The sequence below is a fragment of the Salvelinus alpinus genome, chromosome 26 (assembly GCF_045679555.1).
Source record: "Salvelinus alpinus chromosome 26, SLU_Salpinus.1, whole genome shotgun sequence".
Classification (NCBI taxonomy): domain Eukaryota; kingdom Metazoa; phylum Chordata; class Actinopteri; order Salmoniformes; family Salmonidae; genus Salvelinus; species Salvelinus alpinus.
In genome coordinates, this window is record NC_092111.1 from 24,700,789 (window position 1) to 24,726,788 (window position 26,000).

Consider the following 26,000-nt stretch of genomic DNA (forward strand, 5'->3'; position numbering starts at 1 on the left):
CCGCCTACACTATAATCACTAACAGACACTGACCGCCTACACTATAATCACTAACACACACTGACCGCCTACACTATAATCACTAACACACACTGACCGCCTACACTATAATCACTAACACACACTGACCGCCTACACTATAATCACTAACACACACTGACCGCCTACACTATAATCACTAACACACACTGACCGCCTACACTATAATCACTAACACACACTGACCGCCTACACTATAATCACTAACACACACTGACCGCCTACACTATAATCACTAACACACACTGACCGCCTACACTATAATCACTAACACACACTGACCGCCTACACTATAATCACTAACAGACACTGACCGCCTACACTATAATCACTAACAGACACAGACCGCCTACACTATAATCACTAACAGACACTGACCGCCTACACTATAATCACTAACAGACACTGACCGCCTACACTATAAACACTAACACATACTGACCGCCTACACTATAATCACTAACACACTGACCGCCTACACTATAATCACTAACACACACTGACCGCCTACACTATAATCACTAACACACACTGACCGCCTACACTATAATCACTAACACACACTGACCGCCTACACTATAATCACTAACACACACTGACCGCCTACACTATAATCACTAACACACACTGACCGCCTACACTATAATCACTAACACACACTGACCGCCTACACTATAATCACTAACACACACTGACCGCCTACACTATAATCACTAACACACACTGACCGCCTACACTATAATCACTAACACACACTGACCGCCTACACTATAATCACTAACACACTGACCGCCTACACTATAATCACTAACACACTGACCGCCTACACTATAATCACTAACACACTGACCGCCTACACTATAATCACTAACACACTGACCGCCTACACTATAATCACTAACACACTGACCGCCTACACTATAATCACTAACACACTGACCGCCTACACTATAATCACTAACACACACTGACCGCCTACACTATAATCACTAACACACACTGACCGCCTACACTATAATCACTAACACACTGACCGCCTACACTATAATCACTAACAGACACTGACCGCCTACACTATAATCACTAACAGACACTGACCGCCTACACTATAATCACTAACAGACACTGACCGCCTACACTATAATCACTAACAGACACTGACCGCCTACACTATAATCACTAACAGACACTGACCGCCTACACTATAATCACTAACAGACACTGACCGCCTACACTATAATCACTAACAGACACTGACCGCCTACACTATAATCACTAACAGACACTGACCGCCTACACTATAAACACTAACACACTGACCGCCTACACTATAAACACTAACACACACTGACCGCCTACACTATAATCACTAACACACACTGACCGCCTACACTATAATCACTAACACACACTGACCGCCTACACTATAAACACTAACACACACTGACCGCCTACACTATAATCACTAACACACACTGACCGCCTACACTATAAACACTAACACACACTGACCGCCTACACTATAAACACTAACACACTGACCGCCTACACTATAAACACTAACACACACTGACCGCCTACACTATAATCACTAACACACACTGACCGCCTACACTATAATCACTAACACACACTGACCGCCTACACTATAAACACTAACACACACTGACCGCCTACACTATAATCACTAACACACACTGACCGCCTACACTATAAACACTAACACACACTGACCGCCTACACTATAAACACTAACACACACTGACCGCCTACACTATAATCACTAACACACACTGACCGCCTACACTATAATCACTAACACACAGACCGCCTACACTATAATCACTAACACACACTGACCGCCTACACTATAATCACTAACACACACTGACCGCCTACACTATAATCACTAACACACACTGACCGCCTACACTATAATCACTAACACACACTGACCGCCTACACTATAATCACTAACACACTGACCGCCTACACTATAAACACTAACACACACTGACCGCCTACACTATAATCACTAACACACACTGACCGCCTACACTATAAACACTAACACACACTGACCGCCTACACTATAAACACTAACACACACTGACCGCCTACACTATAAACACTAACACACACTGACCGCCTACACTATAATCACTAACACACACTGACCGCCTACACTATAATCACTAACACACAGACCGCCTACACTATAATCACTAACACACAGACCGCCTACACTATAATCACTAACACACACTGACCGCCTACACTATAATCACTAACACACACTGACCGCCTACACTATAATCACTAACACACACTGACCGCCTACACTATAATCACTAACACACACTGACCGCCTACACTATAATCACTAACACACTGACCGCCTACACTATAATCACTAACAGACACTGACCGCCTACACTATAAACACTAACACACACTGACCGCCTACACTATAATCACTAACACACTGACCGCCTACACTATAATCACTAACACACTGACCGCCTACACTATAATCACTAACACACACACAGACCGCCTACACTATAATCACTAACACACTGACCGCCTACACTATAATCACTAACACACACTGACCGCCTACACTATAATCACTAACAGAAAACGTTTCTAGCTGATAGACCCTGAGATTATGATGGCATACAACAGATACATTCACACCAAAACACACTGCACACACACCAGCAATCCACAGCATGGGAGATACACCTCCACGTGCCTCAAAGCATCAACCTGTGTATTAATACAGCCCTCTCCAAACACACCTCCAGCCGTGCAGCAGAGATGAAAGCGCTGGCAGAGAAACGCAGACAGTCGCTTTGACAACCACCGCACAGGGCTGAGAAATGCGCCAAAGCCACCACCCTACACCCCAACACACAGACGCACGCAATGTCAAGTAAGACGGACACACACCAACAGACTACATGCAGATTATGCACACACCAACAAACACAACCCACCCAGCCCTTATTCACACAAAGATACACCAGTTAAAACCAGCTCTAATTTATGCTCCTGCAGAAGCAAAAACACACACACACGGTGGGCCCAGCCCTGCACTCACAGTCACAGATGCGTTTGCAGATGAGGCGCCTCATGCCTCCAGGAGGGCGTGGTTTTATGGCGCCCCCCTCTTCTCAGACCCGTACCCCAACACACACACCCCTCAAAACAGGTCTAGATACACACACCTTAACTGCCATCCGAAAAACCCTCCACCCACACCACTGCCTGCATTTTCTCTCTCCTCCCTCTCTCTCATCATCTCTCATTCGCTCGATCGCTCTTCTCTCCTCCTTCCCTCCGTGGCCAGGCAGCCAATCAGTGCAGAGATGACATCATGGTGTAGCAGCCAGTGAGGAGGAAGGAGAGTGTGTGTGACGCCCCCAGAATATTAATATGGTTTCTCTAGCCTCCCTCACAGCAGCTAAGCTCATTACCATCGACATACACACCCAAACACACACCGCAGCATTGACAGCTTAACGCACACACTTTACAGTGTCTAATCATATTCACATATTCTGATACCCATAACACACACACACACACACACACACACACACACACACACACACACACACACACACACACACACACACACACACACACACACAGACAGATAACAAAGGCTGAGTGGACTATAGTGGCTGTGGAGGTGTAGAGATGGACAGATCAGGGATGAGAGGAAGGCAGAGGGGAGGAGTGGGCAGGATCACATCCCTCCAGCTAAAACCTGCTCTTTGAGTGTGTGTAGAGAGGCTCCACCCACCCACCCAACCTCAATCGCAATTCCATCTCACGTCGGAGTGTGTTAGGATCAGAGGTCAGGGTTCAGTGACCTAACACTTAATGAGAGAAGCTGCAGAGACACTGCAACAACCCGTATTACACCGCTATGACAACTATATTAACCCTTTCCTATAACCCTTTCTTTAAAAAAGTCATTTTGTCTCCAAAATTGTTTGAGTGATGGACTGTGGATGAAATATCCCAGCCAGGAGTCATTGTAAATGCACACAGCTATAGAATTTAGAGTGCTATCCATTTCATTTACATCATAAGTGGTTGCAACCAGTCAACTGGTGTTTAATGAGTCTAGATTGGGAGACATACTCAAAGTTAATACATCACATTGAGTTTCTTCTTGATGCATTGCAATAGGAAATGGCATAATGTCATTATACTGGGAAAGATGGGTTCATCTGTGGACATCGGAGGGTTGGAGTTAACATCAGAATGAATGGTGGATAGGCCAAATGTGGATGAAAATCCAATTAGGAATGTAGAATTATTTAACTACAGGTACCATAGATGTGAGCGAAATATCTGTTAGAAGAAGTAATGTTGTCCATTTGTTTACTCCAATTAGTGTAGGGATGGAAATGTTTAAATAAACAAAAAAAGTTGGATTAGAAATCATGCAAACAATTACATTGATACAAACGACAATACTAAAGTTGATCTACTCCCAATTTTTTTTTGTAAATTCAAATAAATAAATCTGCCTAATGATGCTAATCATTTGCTAAAGACGCTTACAGCGGTGCTTTAACAGTGACACAGCCGCCTTAGGAGGGCGAATCTGTCAAGGACGGAGCAAAGACACGAGAGAGAGCAAGAGAGAGCGCGAGAGAGAGCGAGAGAGCGAGCGCGAGAGAGAGCGCGAGAGAGAGCGAGAGAGAGAGCGAGAGAGCGAGCGAGAGAGCGAGAGAGAGAGCGAGAGAGAGAGCGAGAGAGAGAGCGAGAGCGAGATGGGGAAAGGGAGCTTTAGAGTGAAAATGAGGGAAAGCAAGATGGAGAGGACAGAGAAAGATTGGTAGAGAGAGAAAATGGAGGAATAGAGAGAAAGGGAGGGATAGAGTGGAGAGAGAGAGAAGAGCGAGAAAAAGAAAAGAGGGAGGGAGGGATCATTCATGGTGAGCAGACTGTTCAGGCTGTTGCCATGACAACCTGGAGAGACGTATCCTCTGGGGAGAAGAGCAGTGAGACAAACCCATCACTAACCAACCCAATAACACAACTGACTGTAGCAGTTTGAGATTATGTAGGCTATTCCATTTTCTTTATGAAAATAAGCTGATCCTGGCCTTTATATTTACAATTTATTCCTGATATTTTAGCTTAATTAATGGTGTTTCTGTTCCACCCAAAAAAGGAAAATCGAGCTCCATTCCGCATTGCTGTGCACCTCCCAAATGTTGTAACAATACGTAGGGCTCCGTAAAGCTCTGTATTGACATGATTGGTTGATGGTAGGTGGGGGCGGGAGGTCCTGTATAAACACAAACTCGACAACTTCTTCCACAACAGGTCTGCTCAACAGCTACGTGAAGCGCAGGAAGTGTGAATGCCCTGACTTCTGCAGAGGGCGTATCACGGGACAGTGCAGACTTCAGATTGACAATGCTTCTGCAGAGGGCGTATCACGTTCCAGTGCAGACTTCAGATTGACAATGCTTCTGCAGAGGGCGTATCACGTTCCAGTGCAGACTTCAGATTGACAATGCTTCTGCAGAGGGCGTATCACGTTCCAGTGCAGACTTCAGATTGACAATGCTTCTGCAGAGGGCGTATCACGGGCCAGTGCAGACTTCAGATTGACAATGCTTCTGCAGAGGGCGTATCACGGGCCAGTGCAGACTTCAGATTGACAATGCTTCTGTAGAGGGCGTATCACGGGCCAGTGCAGACTTCAGATTGACAATGCTTCTGCAGAGGGCGTATCACGGGCCAGTGCAGACTTCAGATTGACAATGCTTCTGAAGAGGGCGTATCACGGGCCAGTGCAGACTTCAGATTGACAATGCTTCTGCAGAGGGCGTATCACGGGCCAGTGCAGACTTCAGATTGACAATGCTTCTGCAGAGGGCGTATCACGTTCCAGTGCAGACTTCAGATTGACAATGCTTCTGCAGAGGGCGTATCACGTTCCAGTGCAGACTTCAGATTGACAATGCTTCTGCAGAGGGTGTATCACGTTCCAGTGCAGACTTCAGATTGACAATGCTTCTGCAGAGGGCGTATCACGGGCCAGTGCAGACTTCAGATTGACAATGCTTCTGCAGAGGGCGTATCACGGGCCAGTGCAGACTTCAGATTGACAATGCCTCTGCAGAGGGCGTATCACGGGCCAGTGCAGACTTCAGATTGACAATGCTTCTGCAGAGGGCGTATCACGGGCCAGTGCAGACTTCAGATTGACAATGCTTCTGCAGAGGGCGTATCACGGGCCAGTGCAGACTTCAGATTGACAATGCTTCTGCAGAGGGCGTATCACGTTCCAGTGCAGACTTCAGATTGACAATGCTTCTGCAGAGGGCGTATCACGGGCCAGTGCAGACTTCAGATTGACAATGCCTCTGCAGAGGGCGTATCACGGGCCAGTGCAGACTTCAGATTGACAATGCTTCTGCAGAGGGCGTATCACGTTCCAGTGCAGACTTCAGATTGACAATGCAGCACATTTAACAAATGTTGTTTTTGTAGACACAAAGAAACAGAAATTGGGGAATTTTCTCATATAAGTCAGCTATTCTGAGAGTTTCGGCTCCAATTTAATGGCTTGAACCGAGGCCCTAACACACCCGCCACGGTTGTTGCCTGTTGGAGGTGGAGTTCCAGAGGTGTGCCTGGCTGGACTGTGCCTCCATCACCTCGTCCCTCGCCCCCTTCAACGCGTGACTATCCATCAAAGCAGTCTGGCACTCCCCCAATGTGGCCTTGCTCTGTAAAGACTAAATCTATTGCTAGTCTTTACGGTTTGCTGCACATTATTACATTGTATTCCATTTCCAGTGAGACTGTTCATAGAGTCACTGATGGAAGAAGAAGATGAGCGATCAGGAATCTGCTGGCATCATGGCACAACACCGCTCTAATCAGTCAGAACACAGTTGAAGAAACTTGAGTGGATTTATTCTATTTTATTCTGTTATAATTTATCTGTGCTTAGTAACCGAGGCTATATGGTTACGCCATCAACTTGTTCATTTAGCATTTAGCAGACATTTAGCAGACATCAGTCTCGTATATTCTGTCAACACAAAGTGTATATTTTACAGTAAGAATATCATGGAATAGAACAGAACATTTCCGTTTCTCTTACAATAAAAAATATTACAGTGTAACAAAAGTTGGTCAATCTGACGTCTGCATTGGCTGTGCAGCATTTACAGTGAAACCTCTGCAGAAGTCAGGGCATTCATACTTCTCGTGCTTCGTGGAGCAGAGCTGTTGTGAAGGAAGCTGTCAAGGAAGTGAGTTTGTTTATACAGGACCTTCCACACCACCTACCGCCAACCAATCATGTCAATGCGAAGCTATACAGAGCCCTCCGCATTGTTCAAAAATGTGGGATGCGTACAATGATGCGGTACGGAGCTCAATTTGGCGTCTGCATGCCTCTGGAGGCTCCGCAATTGCGTCACACCATCCATACGGAGCCTCCGACCCCTTTTTTCGGATCAACCATAAATGGGCTTTTATGATATGGATGTAATAGGCTACAGTCCAGTTACAGCTTCTTCAGACAAAGTAGAAACAAAAAAAGATTATATTTTTTCAGGTGTGGTTGTGCATGCAGGACAGAGGAAGAACAATTCTTACACTATTGTTCTTAATTCAATCACCCTCGTCTTCATCCTCATCATTCAGTTCATTCAAATTCAATCACCCTCGTCTTCATCCTCATCATTCAGTTCATTCAAATTCAATCACCCTCGTCTTCATCCTCATCATTCAGTTCATTCAAATTCAATCACCCTCGTCTTCATCCTCATCATTCAGTTCATTCAAATTCAATCACCCTCGTCTTCATCCTCATCATTCAGTTAATTCAAATTCAATCACCCTCGTCTTCATCCTCATCATTCAGTTCATTCAAATTCAATCACCCTCGTCTTCATCCTCATCATTCAGTTCATTCAAATTAAATCGTGAATGATCCAGTTCTATCTGGTTTCTATCGTCCATTCATTGATGTCACTCATTCAGCGAGGAGAGAGACACATTGGTGTAAAGTGTTGGTACCCAGACGCTAAATCCAAAACCCTAATCAGAGGTCTAACTCCCCCTTGCGGTGGTCTGGTGCAATGACCCAGTGACGCAATGCAAGGTACTGTACCACAATTTACTTCAATGTGCTGTGGTATAACCTTGAACCTTTATTTGAGGAACCACTGCAGACGTGGCTCTGTCTATCTATTAGAGCTTTCTCTATCCTCTCTGGGTAGATTGAGTCACGCTACAGTAGCTATGGTGGAATCTCCCTCATGCTTACACCAATCCAATGCTTTTAAAGTGAGGGGATGGGCAGACTTCAGGGAATCAGCTCTGGGCAGAGGGGATTGGGAATAGTGGTTTGGTGTCAATATGTAAACCTTAAAGACATGGTCCGGTACTTTGGCGACTGATAAAGTATAATTTTTAAACCTCTCGCTTTGGGCCGGATATGTCAATGTGTATAATCTATGAGCAGAATTACTATCTTACCTCAATTAGCCATGAAATCCCTAGTTTGAAGCAACTGTTTTTCTTGAAGCTGTGCCACACCATTTTCCCTACATTTCCCCCCCACGTGGGCCAGCCCCCTAGCAATCAGTTCTAGCCAATGAGTTTCCTCTCCTTGCATTTGAGTGACAGGTAGAAGGGCCTGCTCAGCGATATCCAATGAAGTTGCTGGGCGGGCCCAATGGCTCAGTGGACACAGCAGAGAAAGAGAGAGTGAGCAAAGACGTGGCACTACATGGCCAAAAGTATGTTGACACAGCTTCAAATTAGAGGATTCAGCTTTTTCTGCCACACTCGTTGCTGACAGGTGTATAAAAATCAAGCACAGACAAACATTGGCAATCTCCACAGACAAACATTGGCAGTAGAATGGCCTTACTGAAGAGCTCAGTGCCTTTCAACGTGGCACCGTCATAGGATGCCACTTTTTGAACATGTTAGTTTGTTAAATTTCTACCCTGCAAGAGCTGCCCCAGTCAACTGTAAGTGCTGTTATTGTGAAGTGGAAACTCCTAGGAGCAACAACGGCTCAGACATGAAGTGGTAGGCCACACAAGCTCACAGAAGGGGACTGCCGAATGCTGAAGCGTGTTCCAAACTGCCTCTGGAAGCAACGTCAGCACAAGAACTGTTCGTTGGGAGCTTAATTGGACTATGGCGCAGTGGAAACGTGTTCTCTGGAGTGATGAATCACCCTTTAACATCGGTCAGTTTGACGGATACATCTGGGTTTGGTGGATGTCAGGAGAATGCTACCTGCCCCAATGCTCTAGTGTCAAATGTAAAGTTTGGTGGAGGAGGAATAATGGTCTGGGACTGTTTTTAATGATTCGGGCTAGACCCCTTAGTTCCAGTGAAGAGAAATCTAAACGCTACAGCATACAATGACATTCTAGATGATTCTGTGCTTCCAACTTCGTGGCAACAGTTTGGGGAAGGCCCTTTCCTGTTTCAGCATGACAATGCCCATGTGCACAAAGCAAGATCCATACAGAAATGGTTTGTCGAGATCGGTGTGGAAGAACTTGACTGGCCTTCACAGAGCCCTGACCTCAACCCGACAGAACACCTTTGGGATGAATTGGAACGCCGACTGGGAGCCAGGCCTAATCGCCCAACATCAGTGCCTGACCTCACTAATGCTCTTCTGGCTGAATGGAAGCAAGTCCCCGCAGCAATGTTCCAACATCTAGTGGAAAGTCATCCCAGAAGAGTGGAGTCTGTTATAGCAGAAAAGGGAGGACCAACTCCATATTAATGCACATGATTTTGGAATGAGATGTTCAACGAACAGGTGTCCACATAATTTTGGCCGTGTAGTGTATCTGAACATAGGTGATGTAGTATGCAACTTTAGGGGACCACTTTTGGCTCGGGAGTGCTACTTTCAGAACTACTGGCTAAAAAGTATACAAAAATACAGGAGAATCTCTTTAATGTGAGAATCAGAATTAAATCACAGCTCTGTCACATCAACAAAACCCCCCATAGCACGCAACAAGGTGGGCGCACGCACACACTCCACTGTGCACTGAGGAGTGTTGCCATGGATACGGCTGTAAGGTATGCCCTCCATTTTTGAGTTAAATAGACAGAAGGTAAGAAAGACAGAGGCCAAGAGACAGAAAAGTAGAGAATGAAATGACAAGAAGGATGATATAGAGCAGGGGTAGGCCAACTACAGCCCACAGGCCGCATCCGGCCCACAAAGTAAAGTACTTTTTTATTTAAAAAATACACTCCAGGCCACACTTGAACATCTACAACTTGATAAAAAGTATGTATAAATTATAATTGACCTATATATTTTCAAATAACTGACATGTTTCTGGGCAGCAAATTAATTTTGACCCCTGATAGACACTGAGTGTACAAAATATTAGGAACACCTTCCTAATATTGAGTTGCACCTTTTGCCCTCAGAACAGCCTGAATTCGTCAGGGCATGGACTCTACAAGGTGTCGAAAGTGTTCCACAGGGAGGCTGGCCCATGTTGACTCCAATCATCCCCCACAGTTGACAGCGTTGCAGTTTACATTTCAGTCATTGGAGCAGCAGATAGCCTAGCGGTCAGAGCATTGGGCCAGTAACCAGAAGGTTGGTGGATCGAATCCCTGAGCTGCCAAGGTCAAAATCTGTCATTCTGCCCCTGAACAAGGCAATTAAACCACTGTTCCTAGGCCGTCATTGTAAATAAGAATTTGCTCTTAACTGACTTGCCTAGTTAAATAAAAGGTTAAAAATATATATATATATATATATATATATATATATATATATATATATATATATATATAAAAATTTAATAAAAAATAAAACATTTAGCAGACACTTATCCAGAGCGACTTACTGTAGTGAGTGGATACATTTTTCATACTGGTCCTCCGTGGGAATCGAACCCACAACCCTGGCGTTGCAAGCGCCATGCTCTACCAACTGAGGCAACTGACATTCAAAAACTGTTCAGATCGTTTGTCTTGCCCATTCACCCTCTGAATGGTAGACATACACAATCCATGTCTCTATTGTGTCAAGGCTTGAAACTCCTTCTTTAACCTGTCTCCTCCCCTTCATCTACACTGATTGAAGTGGATTTAACAGGTGACATCAATACGGGATCAAAGCTTTCACCTGGATTCACCTGGTCAGTCTATGTTTACATCTGTATTTTTTGTAGCCATCTACATACCACCACAGACCGATGCTGGCACTAAGACCGCACTGAATGAGCTGTATTCCGCCATAAGCAAACAGGAAAATACTCATCCAGAGGCAGTGATCCTAGTGGCCGGACTTTAAACCACCTTTACTCCACACACAGAGACGCATACAAAGCTCTCCCTCACCCTCCATTTGGCAAATCTGACAGTAACTATCCTCCGGATTCCTGCTTACAAGCAAAAATTAAAGCAAGAAGCGCCAGTGACTCGGTCAATAATAAAGTGGTAAGATGAAGCAGATGCTAAGCTACAGGACTGTTTTGCTAGCACAGACTGGAATATGTTCTGGGATTCCTCCGATGGCTTTGAGGAGTAGAACACATCAGTCATTGGCTTCATCAATAAGTGCATCGATGACGTCGTCCCCACAGTGACCGTACGCACATAACCCAACCAGAAGCCATGGATTACAGGCAACATCCGCACTGAGCTAAAGACTAGAGCTGCCGCTTTCAAGGTGCGGGAATCTAACCCTGAAACTTATAAGAAATCCCGCTATGCCCTCTGACGAAACACCAAACAAGGAAAAGTGTCAGTACAGGACTAAGATCGAATCGTACTACACCGGCTCAGACGCACGTCGGATGTGGCAGGGCTTGCAAACTATTACAGACTACAAAGGGAAGCACAGCCGAGAGCTGCCCAGTGACACAAGCCTACCAGATGAGCTAAACTAATTCTATGCTCGCTTCGATGCAAATAGCATGAGAGCACCAGCTGTTCAGGACGACTGTGTGATCACGCTCTCCGCAGCCGATGTGAGTAAGGCCTTTAAACAGGTCAACATTCACAAGGCCACAGGGTCAGGCGGATTACCAGGACGTGTACTGCGAGCATGCGCTGACCAACTGGCAAGTGTCACTGACATTTTCAACCTTTACCTGTTCGAGTATGTAATACCAACGTTTTAAGCAGACCACCATAGTCCTTGTGCCCAAGGAAGCGAAGGTAACCTGCCTAAATGACTACCGACCCGTAGCACGTCTGTAGCCACGAAGTGCTTTGAAAGGCTGGTTATGGCTCACATCAACATCATTATCCCAGAAACCCTAGACCCACTCCAATTTACATACCGCCCCAACAGATCCACAGATGATGCAATCTCTATTGCACTCCACACTGCCCTTTCCCACCTGGACAAAAGGAACACTTATGTGAGAATGCTATTCATTGACTACAGCTCAGCGTTCAACACCATATTGCCCTCAAAGTTCATCAATAAGCTAAGGATCCTGGGACTAAACTCCTCCCTCCAACTGGATCCTGGACTTCCTGAAGGGCCGCCCCCAGGTGGTAAGTGTAGGTAACAACACATCCGCTAAACTGATCCTCAACACAGAGGCCCCTCAGGGGTGTGTGCTTAGTCCCCTTCTGTACTCCCTGTTCACTAATGACTGCACGACCAGGCACGACTCCAACATCATCATTAAGTTTGACAATGACAACAATGGTAGGCCTGATCACCGACAATGACGAGACAGCCTATAGGGAGGTGGTCAGAGACCTGGCTGTGTGGTGCCAGGACAACAACCTCTCCAACGTGATCAAGACAAAGGAGATGATTGTGGACTACAGGAAAAGGAGGACCGAGCACACCCCCATTCTCATCGACGGGGCTGTAGTGGAGCAGGTTGAGAGTTTCAAGTTCCTTGGCGTCCACATCACCAGCAAACTAACATGGTCCAAGCACACCAAGACAGTCATGAAGAGGGCACGACAAAACCTATTCCCCCTCAGGAGACTGAAAAGATTTGTCATGGGTCCTCAGATGCTCAAAAGGTTCTACAGCTGCACCAGAGAGCATCCTGACTGGTTGCATCACCACCTGGTATGGCAACTGCTCGGCCTCTGACCGCAAGGCACTACAGAGGGTAGTGCGTACGGCCCAGTACACCACTGGGGCCAAGCTTCCTGTCATCCAGGACCCCTATACCAGGCGGTGTCAGAGGAAGGCCTTAAAAATGGTCAAAGTCTCCAGCCACCCCAGTCATAGACTGTTCTCTCTGCTACTGCACAGTAAGCGGTACCGGAGCGCCAAGTCTAGGTCCAAGAGGCTTCTAAACAGCTTCTACCCCCAAGCCATAAGACTCCTGAACACCTAATCAAATGGCTACCCAGACTATTTGCATTGCCCACCCCCTCTTTTACACCGCTGCTACTCTCTATTGTTATCATCTATGCATAGTCACTTTAATAACTCTACCTTCATATACATATTACCTCAACTAACCGGTGCCTCCGCACATTGAGTCTGTACCATGTACCCCCCTGTATATAGTCTCGCTATTCTTATTTTACTGCTGCTCTTTAATTACGTGTTCCTTTTATTTCTTAACTGTATTGTTGGTTAGGGGCTTGTAAATAAGCATTTCACTGTAAGGTCTACACCTGTTGTATTCGGCGCATTTGACTAATAACATTTGATTTGTCATGGAAAGAGCAGGTGTTCCTAATGTTTTAAACACCCAGTGTAGAATGTGAGTGAGGTGATATGCTCCGTTATAATCCACATATCTACTAGCTGCTACAGGCAGAACTAAAACCAGAACTAAAACTCCCCAGTCCCCAATCTGAAAAAATACTTTTGGGTTTCAGATAAACAAACCAAACATGCAGAGGCAAACACACACTCTCCAATCCCCAATCCAGGTGAAAATGATCCCAGAGTCATTCCCATGCAGGGAAGAGGGGAAACATAATCCACATTCTGAGAACGTCACACACACAGCCAAAAAATACATCCGTAACAAAACCACACAGCAAGCAACACAAATTTGGTGGAGCATTGTAAAATAACTACATGCGAGCACACACATAAAATATATTTCCATTCAAAATCCTATTTTCACTAACCTAACCTCTAACCCTAATTGTAACTCTAAAGCTTAAAATAGCCTTTGTCCTCATGAGGAAGTGAGAAATGTAGTCACAAGGGAGAATATTGTTTTACTATCCTTGTGTACCGAAAATCCTTGTGTGTGTGTGTGTGTGTGTGTGTGTGTGGGGGGGGGGGGGGGGGATTTTAGGTACCCACTAGAATAGAAGAACAAGACCACACACACACACAACCACCTCACAGACACACACAACCACCTCACAGACACACAACCATCTCACAGACACACACACACAACCATCTCACAGACACACACACACAACCATCTCACAGACACACACACACACAACCATCTCACAGACACACACACACACAACCATCTCACAGACACACACACACACAACCATCTCACAGACACACACACACACACAACCATCTCACAGACACACACACACACACAACCATCTCACAGACACACACACAACCATCTCACAGACACACACACAACCATCTCACAGACACACACACAACCATCTCACAGACACACACACAACCATCTCACAGACACACACACAACCATCTCACAGACACACACACACACACACACACACACACAACCATCTCACAGACACACACACACACACACACACACACACAACCATCTCACAGACACATACACACAAAACAGGCATTTTGTCAATGCTCTACAAAAATGTGTTTGTGTCCACAGGGGGGCAGCACTAGCCTTTATCTGTGAAACAACAAAAACAAAAGGAAGAAGACTCTTGGATGGAAGACTGACAGTTGCTATATCACTCACACTAAACTAGAGACAGAGCACTCTGACTGCACACAGCAGTGTGTGTTCATATTTGTCCTATTTCCCTCATGTACTAATTGTATTAGATGTTGGTACAGAAGGGCCTCGATGTACTAATCCTGTTCTAATTGTATTAGTACACATTTGTGAATTGGAAATGTTTTTTTTGCCTATCCCAAATCTCCCTGAGACACCCTCGGAGAGTGGGGTCAAGGCCAGGGTCCGCCATCAACTTATACCCAGGAGCAATTAGGGTTGAGTGCCTTGCTCAAGGACACAGACAGATTTTTCACTGTCAGCTCGGGGATTCGAACTAGTGAACTTTCGTTTGGAAACTAGAACGTTAGCTAGCTAGGAACACAACACACTCAGGAACAGGATTAGTACATCGAGGCCCTTCTGTACCAACATCACGTGTGTGTGTGTGTATGGTAATCTGTTCTAAGCTGCAGAAGCACACGTTATAAACATATTTTCACGCCCGGGCAGGAGTCAGGCCCGTGTGACACAGACACAGATCCAATCCACACAAGCCGACTGACTAAACATGCCAACACAGTTCCACATATGAACAGCCAATACATAGTATGTGACGAGGATATCAATAAATACCCAACGTGGAGCCGGACATGCCTTGATAGCAATACTGCCCTAAAATGCCATAACAGTATGTTTAAATACAGTACTATGACGAAGGATGATTCTCCTTGGTTGTCTTCGTTTTGGAGATGGACGCAATACGATAGAAATCTGTGAGACTAGGAGACAAGGAGATGAAAAGAGGAGACTAGGATATGAAACAAGGAGATGGAGAGGAAACAAGGATGCAATGATATGAAACAAGGAGATGAGGAAACAAGCAAATTGAACAAGTAGATGAAACAAGGAGATGAGGTTAGGAAACAAGGAGACGAGCAGCACAGACACTAAACCGTTCCATTTCCAGGTCAAGAAGAGGGATAGGCCATAATAATAAAATGGCAGCGTAACCGTGGAAACAGGCTACCCTGGAAACGGGGTCACGCTATCCTCTGCAGAGACGGAGAGGCATCGAGGCAGAATGAGCTTGTCTGTGTGTGTGTGTGTGTGTGTGTGTGTGTGTGTGTGTGTGTGTGTGTGTGTGTGTGTGTGTGTGTCAACAATGCACCACTAAGCAGCTGATGAAGCTACTGAGGGTCAGTTTGCAGTGCACTCAATTACTCTGGGCTACTAGGACTACTGTGTAGTGCGTGTGTTCTTACATTTCAGTGAGGCACAGAGAGAAGCCAGCAGCCGTGACACACATTACCCTCTCTCTCACACACACACACACACCTTAAATGTGAGTTTCAGTCCCAAAGTCTAACAGTCTTAAATAAAACCTCTCTCTCACCAAAGACACCCAGTGTCCTACCTACACACACCTGACCTACAAACTACTAGAGAGAGAGTTGGGAGAGAAGAGGGAGTAGGGAGGGAGAGAGAGTTGGGAGGGAGAGAGAGTTGGGAGGGAGAGAGAGTTGGGAGGGAGAGAGAGTTGGGAGGGAGAGAGAGTTGGGAGGGAGAGAGAGTTGGGAGGGAGAGAGAGTTGGGAGGGAAGAGAGAGTTGGGAGAGAAGAGAGAGTTGGGAGAGAAGAGAGAGTTGGGAGAGAAGAGAGAGTTGGGAGAGAAGAGAGAGTATGGAGAGAAGAGAGAGTATGGAGAGAAGAGAGAGTATGGAGAGAAGAGAGAGTATGGAGAGAAGAGGGAGTATGGAGAGAAGAGGGAGTATGGAGAGAAGAGGGAGTATGGAGAGAAGAGGGAGTTGGGAGAAAAGAGGGAGTAGGGAGAGAGAGAGAGTTGGGAGAGAAGAGGGAGTAGGGAGAGAGAGAGAGTTGGGAGAGAAGAGGGAGTAGGGAGAGAGAGAGAGTTGGGAGAGAAGAGGGAGTAGGGAGAGAGAGAGAGTTGGGAGAGAAGAGGGAGTAGGGAGAGAGAGAGAGTTGGGAGAGAAGAGGGAGTAGGGAGAGAGAGAGTTGGGAGAGAAGAGGGAGTAGGGAGAGAGAGAGAGTTGGGAGAGAAGAGGGAGTAGGGAGAGAAGAGGGAGTAGGGAGAGAGAGAGAGTTGGGAGAGAAGAGGGAGTAGGGAGAGAAGAGGGAGTAGGGAGAGAGAGAGTTGGGAGAGAGAGAGTTGGGAGAGAGAGAGTTGGGAGAGAAGAGGGAGTAGGGAGGGAGAGAGTTGGGGGAGAAGAGGGAGTAGGGAGGGACAAAGAGAACTCAATCCCACTCACATACACTCAAACTATCCCCAGACATTTTAAGGAACTCAGAGTAACTCCCTAAACCGATTTCACTCCAGAGCCAAAGATTACACACACACACACACACACACACACACAGTATCCCTCGCCTCCGACCGCCATAATAAGTGTGTAGAGAAATTCTCTCCCCTCTCTTCAGTTTTCCTTCATTTGCTTGCTCTCTCTCGTTCCCTCTGTCATGATGAATCAGGGAAAGCAGTGACAAGCACAGCTCTGAGGCCCTGGCTTGTACAACTGCAGAGCTCTCTCTCACTCTCTCTCTCTCTCTCTTCCCCTTCCCTCCATCCCTCTCTCTCGCCTCCCTCTTTCCCCTTCCCTCTGTGGCTCCCCCTGTGCCTCCCAGCAACAGCTGTGTTGAGCCTTCAGAATAATAACAGCCCCACAGTCAGTGTGTGTGTGCTCTTCATCCCTGACAATGCAGTCTGGCTTCCTCTTGCTTTACTGTGTTCTAAATGTGTGTGCTGTGTTTGGCTGATGGTGTGTGTGTGTGTGTGTGTGTGTGTGTGTGTGTGTGTGTGTGTGTGTGTGTGTTTGACTGATATTGTATGTTCTGTCCTGTTCTGTACTGTTTGGGGGGGGAAACAGAGTCCACATCAGAATGGGACAGAACGAGAGCTAGGACTGACCTTCCAGTGTCTCTGCAGGTGGACTAGGAGCCCAAAGCTCACTGCCCTCTCTGAAGGGATCCGAACTGAAACCCCTGGGAGTGCAAGGGTTAAACCTAACCACCCCATGCTGCCACTGGACACGGTATCATAGCAACCTTACCCCTCCATGTCTTAACCCCCTCTGTGATCCCCTCAGGATAAAAGCACCTCAACAGACTGCGTATAGAGAGACTGACTAAGGAACAGACAAATTACAGTACAACAAATACAATACAAACTGTAGACAACTGAAAACTACAACTTTACATCCAAACTACAACTCCACAAAAAAACTGTACAATACAATTAGACAAATTGTAGACTACAACTGCAAATCTTTATAAACAAAAAAGCAACAACTCCACAACCAAATTCAAAACCAAATTAACCACACTACCACTATACAACCACACTACCACTATACAACCACACAACCACTATACAACCACACAACCACTATACAACCACACAACCACTATACAACCACACAACCACTATACAACCACACAACCACTATACAACCACACAACCACTATACAACCACTTTACAACCACACTACCACTATACAACCAAACTACAATTACAAACTGGGTGGTTTGAGCCCTGAATGCTGATTGGCTGAAAGCCTTGGTATATCAGACCGTATACCATGGGTATGGCACAGCAAATATTTGTACTGTTGTAATTATGTTGGTAACCAGTTTATAAAGCAATAAGGCACCTCTGGGGTTTGTGATATATGGTCATATACCACACCTCCTCGTGCCTTATTACTTAAATATATAACCAAACTACAAAAATACAACAAAAGCACAACTTTACGACCAAAGTACAACCTTAAACCTAACTACAATTTTACAACCAAAAAACATTCCAACTGCCTGGTAACAGCAGCAGTTCTTGTGTTGCTAGGCAGGGATTTGGTCCAACCAGACACCAGATATCTGAAGTCTGGAGACGAAACTCCTGAGAGATTAGACTAGTAATCCTATTGGACCCTCTGACAGACTTTCTAGACACACACAGCCACAAGATCAGCCAGACCACAGCACTAGCCCCACACGGGGGGCAAAGAGGGACAAACAGCACAAAGACAAAAAAGCAGCAATGAAAATGAGGGAGGGAGAGACTCACCGTGACTGGGGCTGAGCGCCATGTTCCCAGAATTCAACGCTTCATCAAAACGCCCGTATATTGTCTGTAACCTGGAGGCAAGAGTTGGGAAAGGTAGTCAGAACACACACACAGCAACATATGAGTAGCGTGAGAGGAGAGAGAATACAGCAACACGTGTTGTCTGAAGGTGGGTGTGTCTCACATGCTACTAACATGACTCTCCCAAGCAAAAGTGAAGCATCAGCATCGGAACCTACCTCTGACCCTAACTCACAAACACACCGACATGACTAGTATTACTGTGTGGAAACAGAGCTCTACTCCTATTGAGGACATTAATAGTGACAGCATGCTGATCATCCAGACATCTTCTCATTGCCATTAACTTCTTTGGGACAGGGGGGCAGTATTGAGTAGCTTGGATAAAAAGGTGCCCAGAGTAAACTGCCTGCTACTCAGTCCTAAAAGCTAGAATATGCATATACTTAGTAGATTTGGATAGAAAACACTCTGAAGTTTCTAAAACTGTTTGAATGATGTCTGTGAGTAAAACAGAAATCATATGGCAGGCAAAAACCTGAGAAAAAATCCAACCAGGAAGTGGGAAATCTGAGGTTTGTAGTTTTTCAAGTCATTGCCTATCAAATACACAGTGTCTATGGTGTCATATTGCACTTCCTAAGGCTTCCACTAGATGTCAACAGTCTTTAGAACCTTGTTTGATGCTTCTACTGTGAAGGAGGGGGGAATAAGAGCTGTTTGAGTCAGGGGTCTGGCAGAGTGCCACGAGCTCAGTCTCACGCGCTCCCGTGAGAGTTAGCTGCGTTGCATTGCACTTCTACAGACAAAGGAATTCTCCGGTTGAAACATTATTAAAGATTTATGATAAAAACATCCTAAAGATTGATTCTATACTTCGTTTGACATGTTTCTACGAACTGTAATATGACTTTTCGTATGAACTTTCGCCTGGACTTGCCCGCGCCTCCTGAGTTTGGATTTGTGTACTAAACGCGCAAACAAAAAGGAGGTATTTGGATATAAATTATGGACTTTATCGAACAAAACAAACATTTATTGTGGAACTGGGATTCCTGAGAGTGCATTCTGATGAAGATCATCAAAGGTAAGTGAATATTTATAATGCTATTTCTGACTTCTGTTGACTCCACAACATGGCGGGTATCTGTATAGCTTGTTTTTGTGTCTGAGCGCTGTACTCAGATTATTGCATGGTGTGCTTTTTCCGTTTTTTTTTTGGAAATCTGACACAGCGGTTGCATTACGGAGAAGTTTATCTATAATTCCACGCATAACAATTGTATCTTTTAGCAATGTTTATTATGAGTATTTCTGTAAATTGATGTGGCTCTCTGCAAAATCACCGGATGTTTTGGAGGCAAAACATTACTGAACATAATGTGCCAATGTAAACTGAGATATTTGGATATAAATATGAACTTTATTGAACAAAACATACATGTATTGTGTAACATGAAGTCCTATGAGTGTCATCTGATGAAGATCATCAAAGGTTAGTGATTCATTTTATCTCCATTTCTGCTTTTTGTGACTCCTCTCTTTGTCTGGAAAAATGGCTGTGTTTTTTGTGACTAGGTGCTGACCTAACATAATCGTTTGGTGTGCTTTCGTCGTAAAGCCTTTTTGAAATCGGACACTGTGGCTGCATTTACAACAAGTTTATCTTTAAAATGGTGTAAAATACTTATATGTCTGAGGAATTTTAATTATGGGATTTCTGTTGTTTTCACTGGCTGTTGTTGAGGTGGGACGCTAGCATCCCGAATATCCCAAAGAGGTTAATGAGAGTGTTGGAGTAGGAACAGAAGATAGTGATGCTCAGCCTGAAGCTCAGAACAATCTCAATAACACAGCACCGCAGGAATCCTAACGAAGTCTACGACGTCACAGACAGACCGTCTGTAACATTTGCTACACACACACACTCTGGTCACGTCAGCTACCACATACCAGTACATCTGTTTGTAACAAAACACACACATTATTACTTACACACACACACCCTCCCCAAAGGATAAGGTTGAGATTAATAACGATAAGACCAGAGCAAAAGTGTGCGTGTGTGTGTGTTTGTGTGTGTGTGCATACACACCGTCCTTCTAGCAGTCAAACCCCCAGACAGCTTAGCTCTCCTGATTACTGACGATTAGCGATAGGCTCCTCAGCTGCGTAGCATTTCCGCACCGCTCAACAATTAGCCGACATTAGCATTTCCATATTGATTTATGCTCCGAATTAGCATAGCGTAGTGTACCCTAGCCGTTATCCAAATGAGCATAGCGATATAATTTCCATATGGGATGATTAATGGGTCAGTGTGTTGCTGCGTAGCGTAGCGGTAGCTCCCGTGCTACTGTCACGCTGGAGTCCTCTGCTCTTTGTATCCAACATGGTGCAGTGACTCAGAGACGGAAGGAGGGAGAGGGAGCAAATTAAAGAGGGAGGGGGCAAGAGAGGTAGGGAGGAGGAACGGGGAAGAAAGAAACAGCAGGAGACAAACGCATATTACGCGGCACGCGACGAAGCACCACCCATCATCTCTCAGACACATACACCACCGGAAAAGGATCAATCTCAGGGAAAGGCTTTGTGTGTGTTTTGTATGACATGGAGCAGGGCAGTGTTTGTGTGACAGCGCAGATATGCTGTTCCCCTTCACATAACCTCCCACACAGAACACACACAGATTTCAAAAGAGGGAGGGGCTTTGGCACTGCCAGCACAGGGAGAGAAAAGCTGCCCTTCCCTCCCTCCCTCCCTCATCACATTTCCTCCCAGTCTTTCCTTTTTCCACTCCTTTCGTTTGTCACATTTATCATAGATACCGCTTCGTCTTCTCCTTCCCTCTCCACTCCTGGCCAAAGCGCACACATGTAAAGACTTCTCTCTCTCTCACCCGATCCCCCAATCATCTTTCTTTCTCAAAATCATTCCCTTTCCACCTCTTTCTTATCCCAGCTCTACATATCTCATCCTCCTCTCTGCCTCTCTCTCTGTCCATCTCCCACTCCCCCTTCTCTTTGACCTTTTCCTGATATGTGATCTGGTCATCTAGGCCTCTGGCTGCACCCCCATTCCACTAGCACACACACACACACTTCTCTAAAACAGGCTTAAGCAGACAAAGCTCTCACTGAATAGAATGTTCTCTCCCAGACAGTGTTTGTATCAGTTAACATCACAACATGTGACAGACAACACAGACACGCTATTTATTCATACAGGAGAGAAAGAGAGATGGAGTGTGAGAAAGAGAGAGAGGGGAGACTGTGCTCAGAATGACAACACTCCAGGCTCCTTATTATGGTAACCACGGTGACCAGAGCAAGTCCCTCAATGGAGCTCTTCAGAGACTGCACACTCCTCCCCTTCTCCCTCTCTTCCTCTCTGTATTGTCCAGTGCCCTCTCCCACTTTCTCTGTCTCTCCTCCCCTTTTGCTTTCTCCCTCTCTTCCTTTCCTCCCCTTCACTCTTTGTATTGTCCAGTATAAAGTGTCTCTGTGTGTGACTGTCAGAGGGGCAGAGTGGAGCATGGTGTGGACAGAGACCGAGCCAATACATTTAGTATTCCCAGTCAAAACCACTTTGGACACTCGTCATTCACTAATAAAGTACATGGCAACAAAACCCACGGAGACCAGCCAGAGAGAACTGCCAGTTTTTTAAACAGGCCAGCATTCAACAGGTTTCTCCAAAAACTGTCAACTACAATGGTGTGACAACTAGAAGTTGATCGAATAATCGGCATGGCCGATTAATTAGGGACAATTTCAAGTTTTCATAACAAATCGGTAATCGGCATTCGCCAAACGGGGGATGATTTAACTTCTTATGGCTGCAGGGGCAGTATTGAGTAGCTTGGATGAAAGGTGCCCAAAGTAAACGGCCTGCTCCTCAGTGGAAATTCTGAGGCTGGTCGAGTTTCAACCAAGATCCCATTGAAATCACAGCGAGATATGAATGAGTATTCACTTCCTACGGCTTCCACTAGATGTCAACAGTCTGTAGAACTTTGTCTGATGACTATACTGTGAAGGGGGGCCGAAGGAGACAGGAATGAGTCACCACTGCCATGAGGTGAACATTGTTTGACCACGCGCGCTCACAAGAGGCAGCTCCGTTCCATCGCTCATCTGAAGTCAATGTAATTCTCCGGTTGGAACGTTATTCAAGATATATTTTAACAACATTTTTTTTTTCTTCTTTTTTTTTTATCCCCTTTTCTCCCCAATTTTTTAGTGGTATCCAATCGCTAGTAATTACTATCTTGTCTCATCGCTACAACTCCCGTACGGGCTCGGGAGAGACGAAGGTCGAAAGTCATGCGTCCTCCGAAGCACAACCCAACCAAGCCGCACTGCTTCTTAACACAGCGCGCCTCCAACCCGGAAGCCAGCCGCACCAATGTGTCGGAGGAAACACCGTGCACCCGCCCCCCTCGGTTAGCGCGCACTGCGCCCGGCCCGCCACAGGAGTCGCTGGAGCGCGATGAGACAAGGATATCCCTACCGGCCAAACCCTCCCTAACCCGGACGACGCTAAGCCAATTGTGCGTCGCCCCACGGACCTCCCGGTCGCGGCCGGCTGCGACAGAGCCTGGGCGCGAACCCAGACTCTGGTGGCGCAGCATAGCACTGCGATGCAGTGCTCTAGACCACTGCGCCACCCGGGAGGCCCTTAACAACATTCTAAAGATTGATTCAATACATCGTTTGACATGTTTCTACTGACTGTTACGGAACTTTTGGACATTTTGTCATGTTTTAGTGAACGCGCTTTGTGACTTTGGAATTGTTTACCAAACGCGCTAACCAAAGTAGCTAATTGGACATAAATAACGGACATTATCGAACAAATCAAGCATTTATTGTGGACCTGGGATTCCTGGTAGTGCATTCTGATGAAGATCATCAAAGGTAAGGGAATATTTATCATGTAATTTCTGGTTTCTTTTGACTCCAACATGGCGGCTAATTTGACTCTTGTTCTGAGCTCCGTCTCAGATTATTGCATGGTTTGCTTTTTCCGAAAAAGTTTTTGGGAAATCTAACACAGCGGTTGCATTAAGGAGAGGTATATCTATAATTCCATGTGTATAACTTGTATTATCATCTACATTTATGATGAGTATTTCTGTTGAAACGATGTGGCTATGCACTATCACTGGATGTTTTTGGAACTAGTGAATGTAACGCGCCAATGTAAACTCAGATTTTTCTATATAAATATGAACTTTATCAAACAAAACATACATGTATTGTGTAACATGAAGTCCTATGAGTGTCATCTGATGAAGATCATCAAAGGTTAGTAATTAATTTTATATCTATTTGTGCTTTTTGTGACTGCTATCTTTCGCTGGAAAAATGGCTGTGCTTATTGTGTTTTGGTGTGACCTAACATAATTGTTTGTAGTGCCTTCGCTGAAAAGCATATTTGAAATCGGACACTTTGGTGGGATTAACAACAAGATTACCTTTAAAATGGTATAAGACACATGTATGTCTGAGGAATTTTAATTATGAGATTTCTGTTGTTTTGAATTTGGCGCCCTGCACTTTCACTGGCTGTTGTCATATCATCCCCTTACCGGGATTGCAGCCATAAGAAGTTAACAAAAGCGCATTCGCGAAAAAAAACACAATCGTTGCACGTACCTAACCATAAACATCAATGCTTTCTTAAAATCAAAACACAGAAGTATATTTTTTTAAACCTGCATATTTAGTTAAAAGAAATTAATGTTAGCAGGCGATATTAACTAGGGAAATTGTGTCACTTCTCTTGCGTTCATTGCACGCAGAGTCAGGGTATATGCAACAGTTTGGGCCGCCTGGCTCGTTGCGAACTAATTTGCTAAAATGATGACAGAACATTGAAGGTTGTGCAATGTAACAGCAATATTTAGACTTAGGGTTTGCCGCCCATTCGATAAAATACGGAACCGTATTTTTACTGAAAGAATAAACGTTTCGTTTTCAAAAGGATAGTTTCTGGATTTGACCATATTAATGACCAACGGCTCGTATTTCTGTGTTTATTATATTATAATTAAGTCTATGACTTGATAGAGCAGTCTGACTCAGCGTTGGTAGGCGGCAGCAGGCTCGTAAGCATGGATTCAAACTTTACTGCGTTTGCCAGCAGCTCTTAGCAATGCTTGCTTCACAGCGCTGTTTATGACTTCAAGCCTATCAACTCCTGAGATTAGGGTGGCAATACTAAAGTGACTATTAGAACATCCAATAGTCAAGGGTATATGAAATACAAATGGTATAGAGAGAAATAGTCGACGCGTCATAATTCCTATAATAACTACAACCTAAAACTTCTTAACTGGGAATATTGAACCACCAGCTTTCATATGTTCTGAGCAAGGAACTTAAATATTAGCTTTTTTACATGACACATATTGCACTTTCTTCTCCAACACTGTGTTTTTGCATTATTTAAACCAAATTTAGCATGTTTCATTATTTATTTGAGACTAAATTGATTTTATTTATGTATTATATTAAGTTAATACTGAATGAACACTTTTATTTTGTTGTAATTGTCATTATTACAAATATATATATATAAATAAAAATCGGCCGATTAATCGGTATCTGCCTTTTTTGGCCCTCCAATAATCGGTATCGGTGTTGAAAAATCATAATCGGTCGACCTCTAGTGACAACCCATACATGGCACATACAAAATATATTGTAGTATACACACACCACAAGCACACACACACACAGACAAACACTCACCGTGTGGCAGGCAGGCCTCTCTTTCCCAGGTCGGCTCTGACTCTCTCTCCTATGTGGCGATACACATCCACCAGCGATGCTGTGGCAGCCTCACGCACCTGCACACAGGACACACAACATCCCACAATATTATCTCGTCTTTGGATTTTATCTTTATTTATCCAGTATCATTATTATCTAAACACTTAAATATCA

At 45.0% G+C, this 26,000-nt stretch overlaps 1 protein-coding gene across 39 annotated transcripts in view; it reads right to left on the reverse strand.

Moving 5' to 3' along the window:
• The window catches only part of clasp2 (cytoplasmic linker associated protein 2), a 99,359-nt gene that overhangs the window by 49,656 nt on the left and 23,703 nt on the right, over window positions 1-26,000 (reverse strand). For 33 of the 39 annotated variants that reach the window (XM_071368452.1, XM_071368449.1, XM_071368473.1 and 30 more), the window contains 2 exons: window positions 25,806-25,903; window positions 19,027-19,097 (listed from right to left, as the gene is read on the reverse strand). In XM_071368452.1, the coding sequence (XP_071224553.1) occupies window positions 19,027-19,097; window positions 25,806-25,903 (169 nt within the window). Of the gene's footprint in view, window positions 1-3,145; window positions 3,294-19,026; window positions 19,098-21,142; window positions 21,567-25,805; window positions 25,904-26,000 lie in introns of those variants that run through there. The other 6 variants (XM_071368484.1, XM_071368483.1, XM_071368486.1 and 3 more) reach the window with 4 other exon arrangements.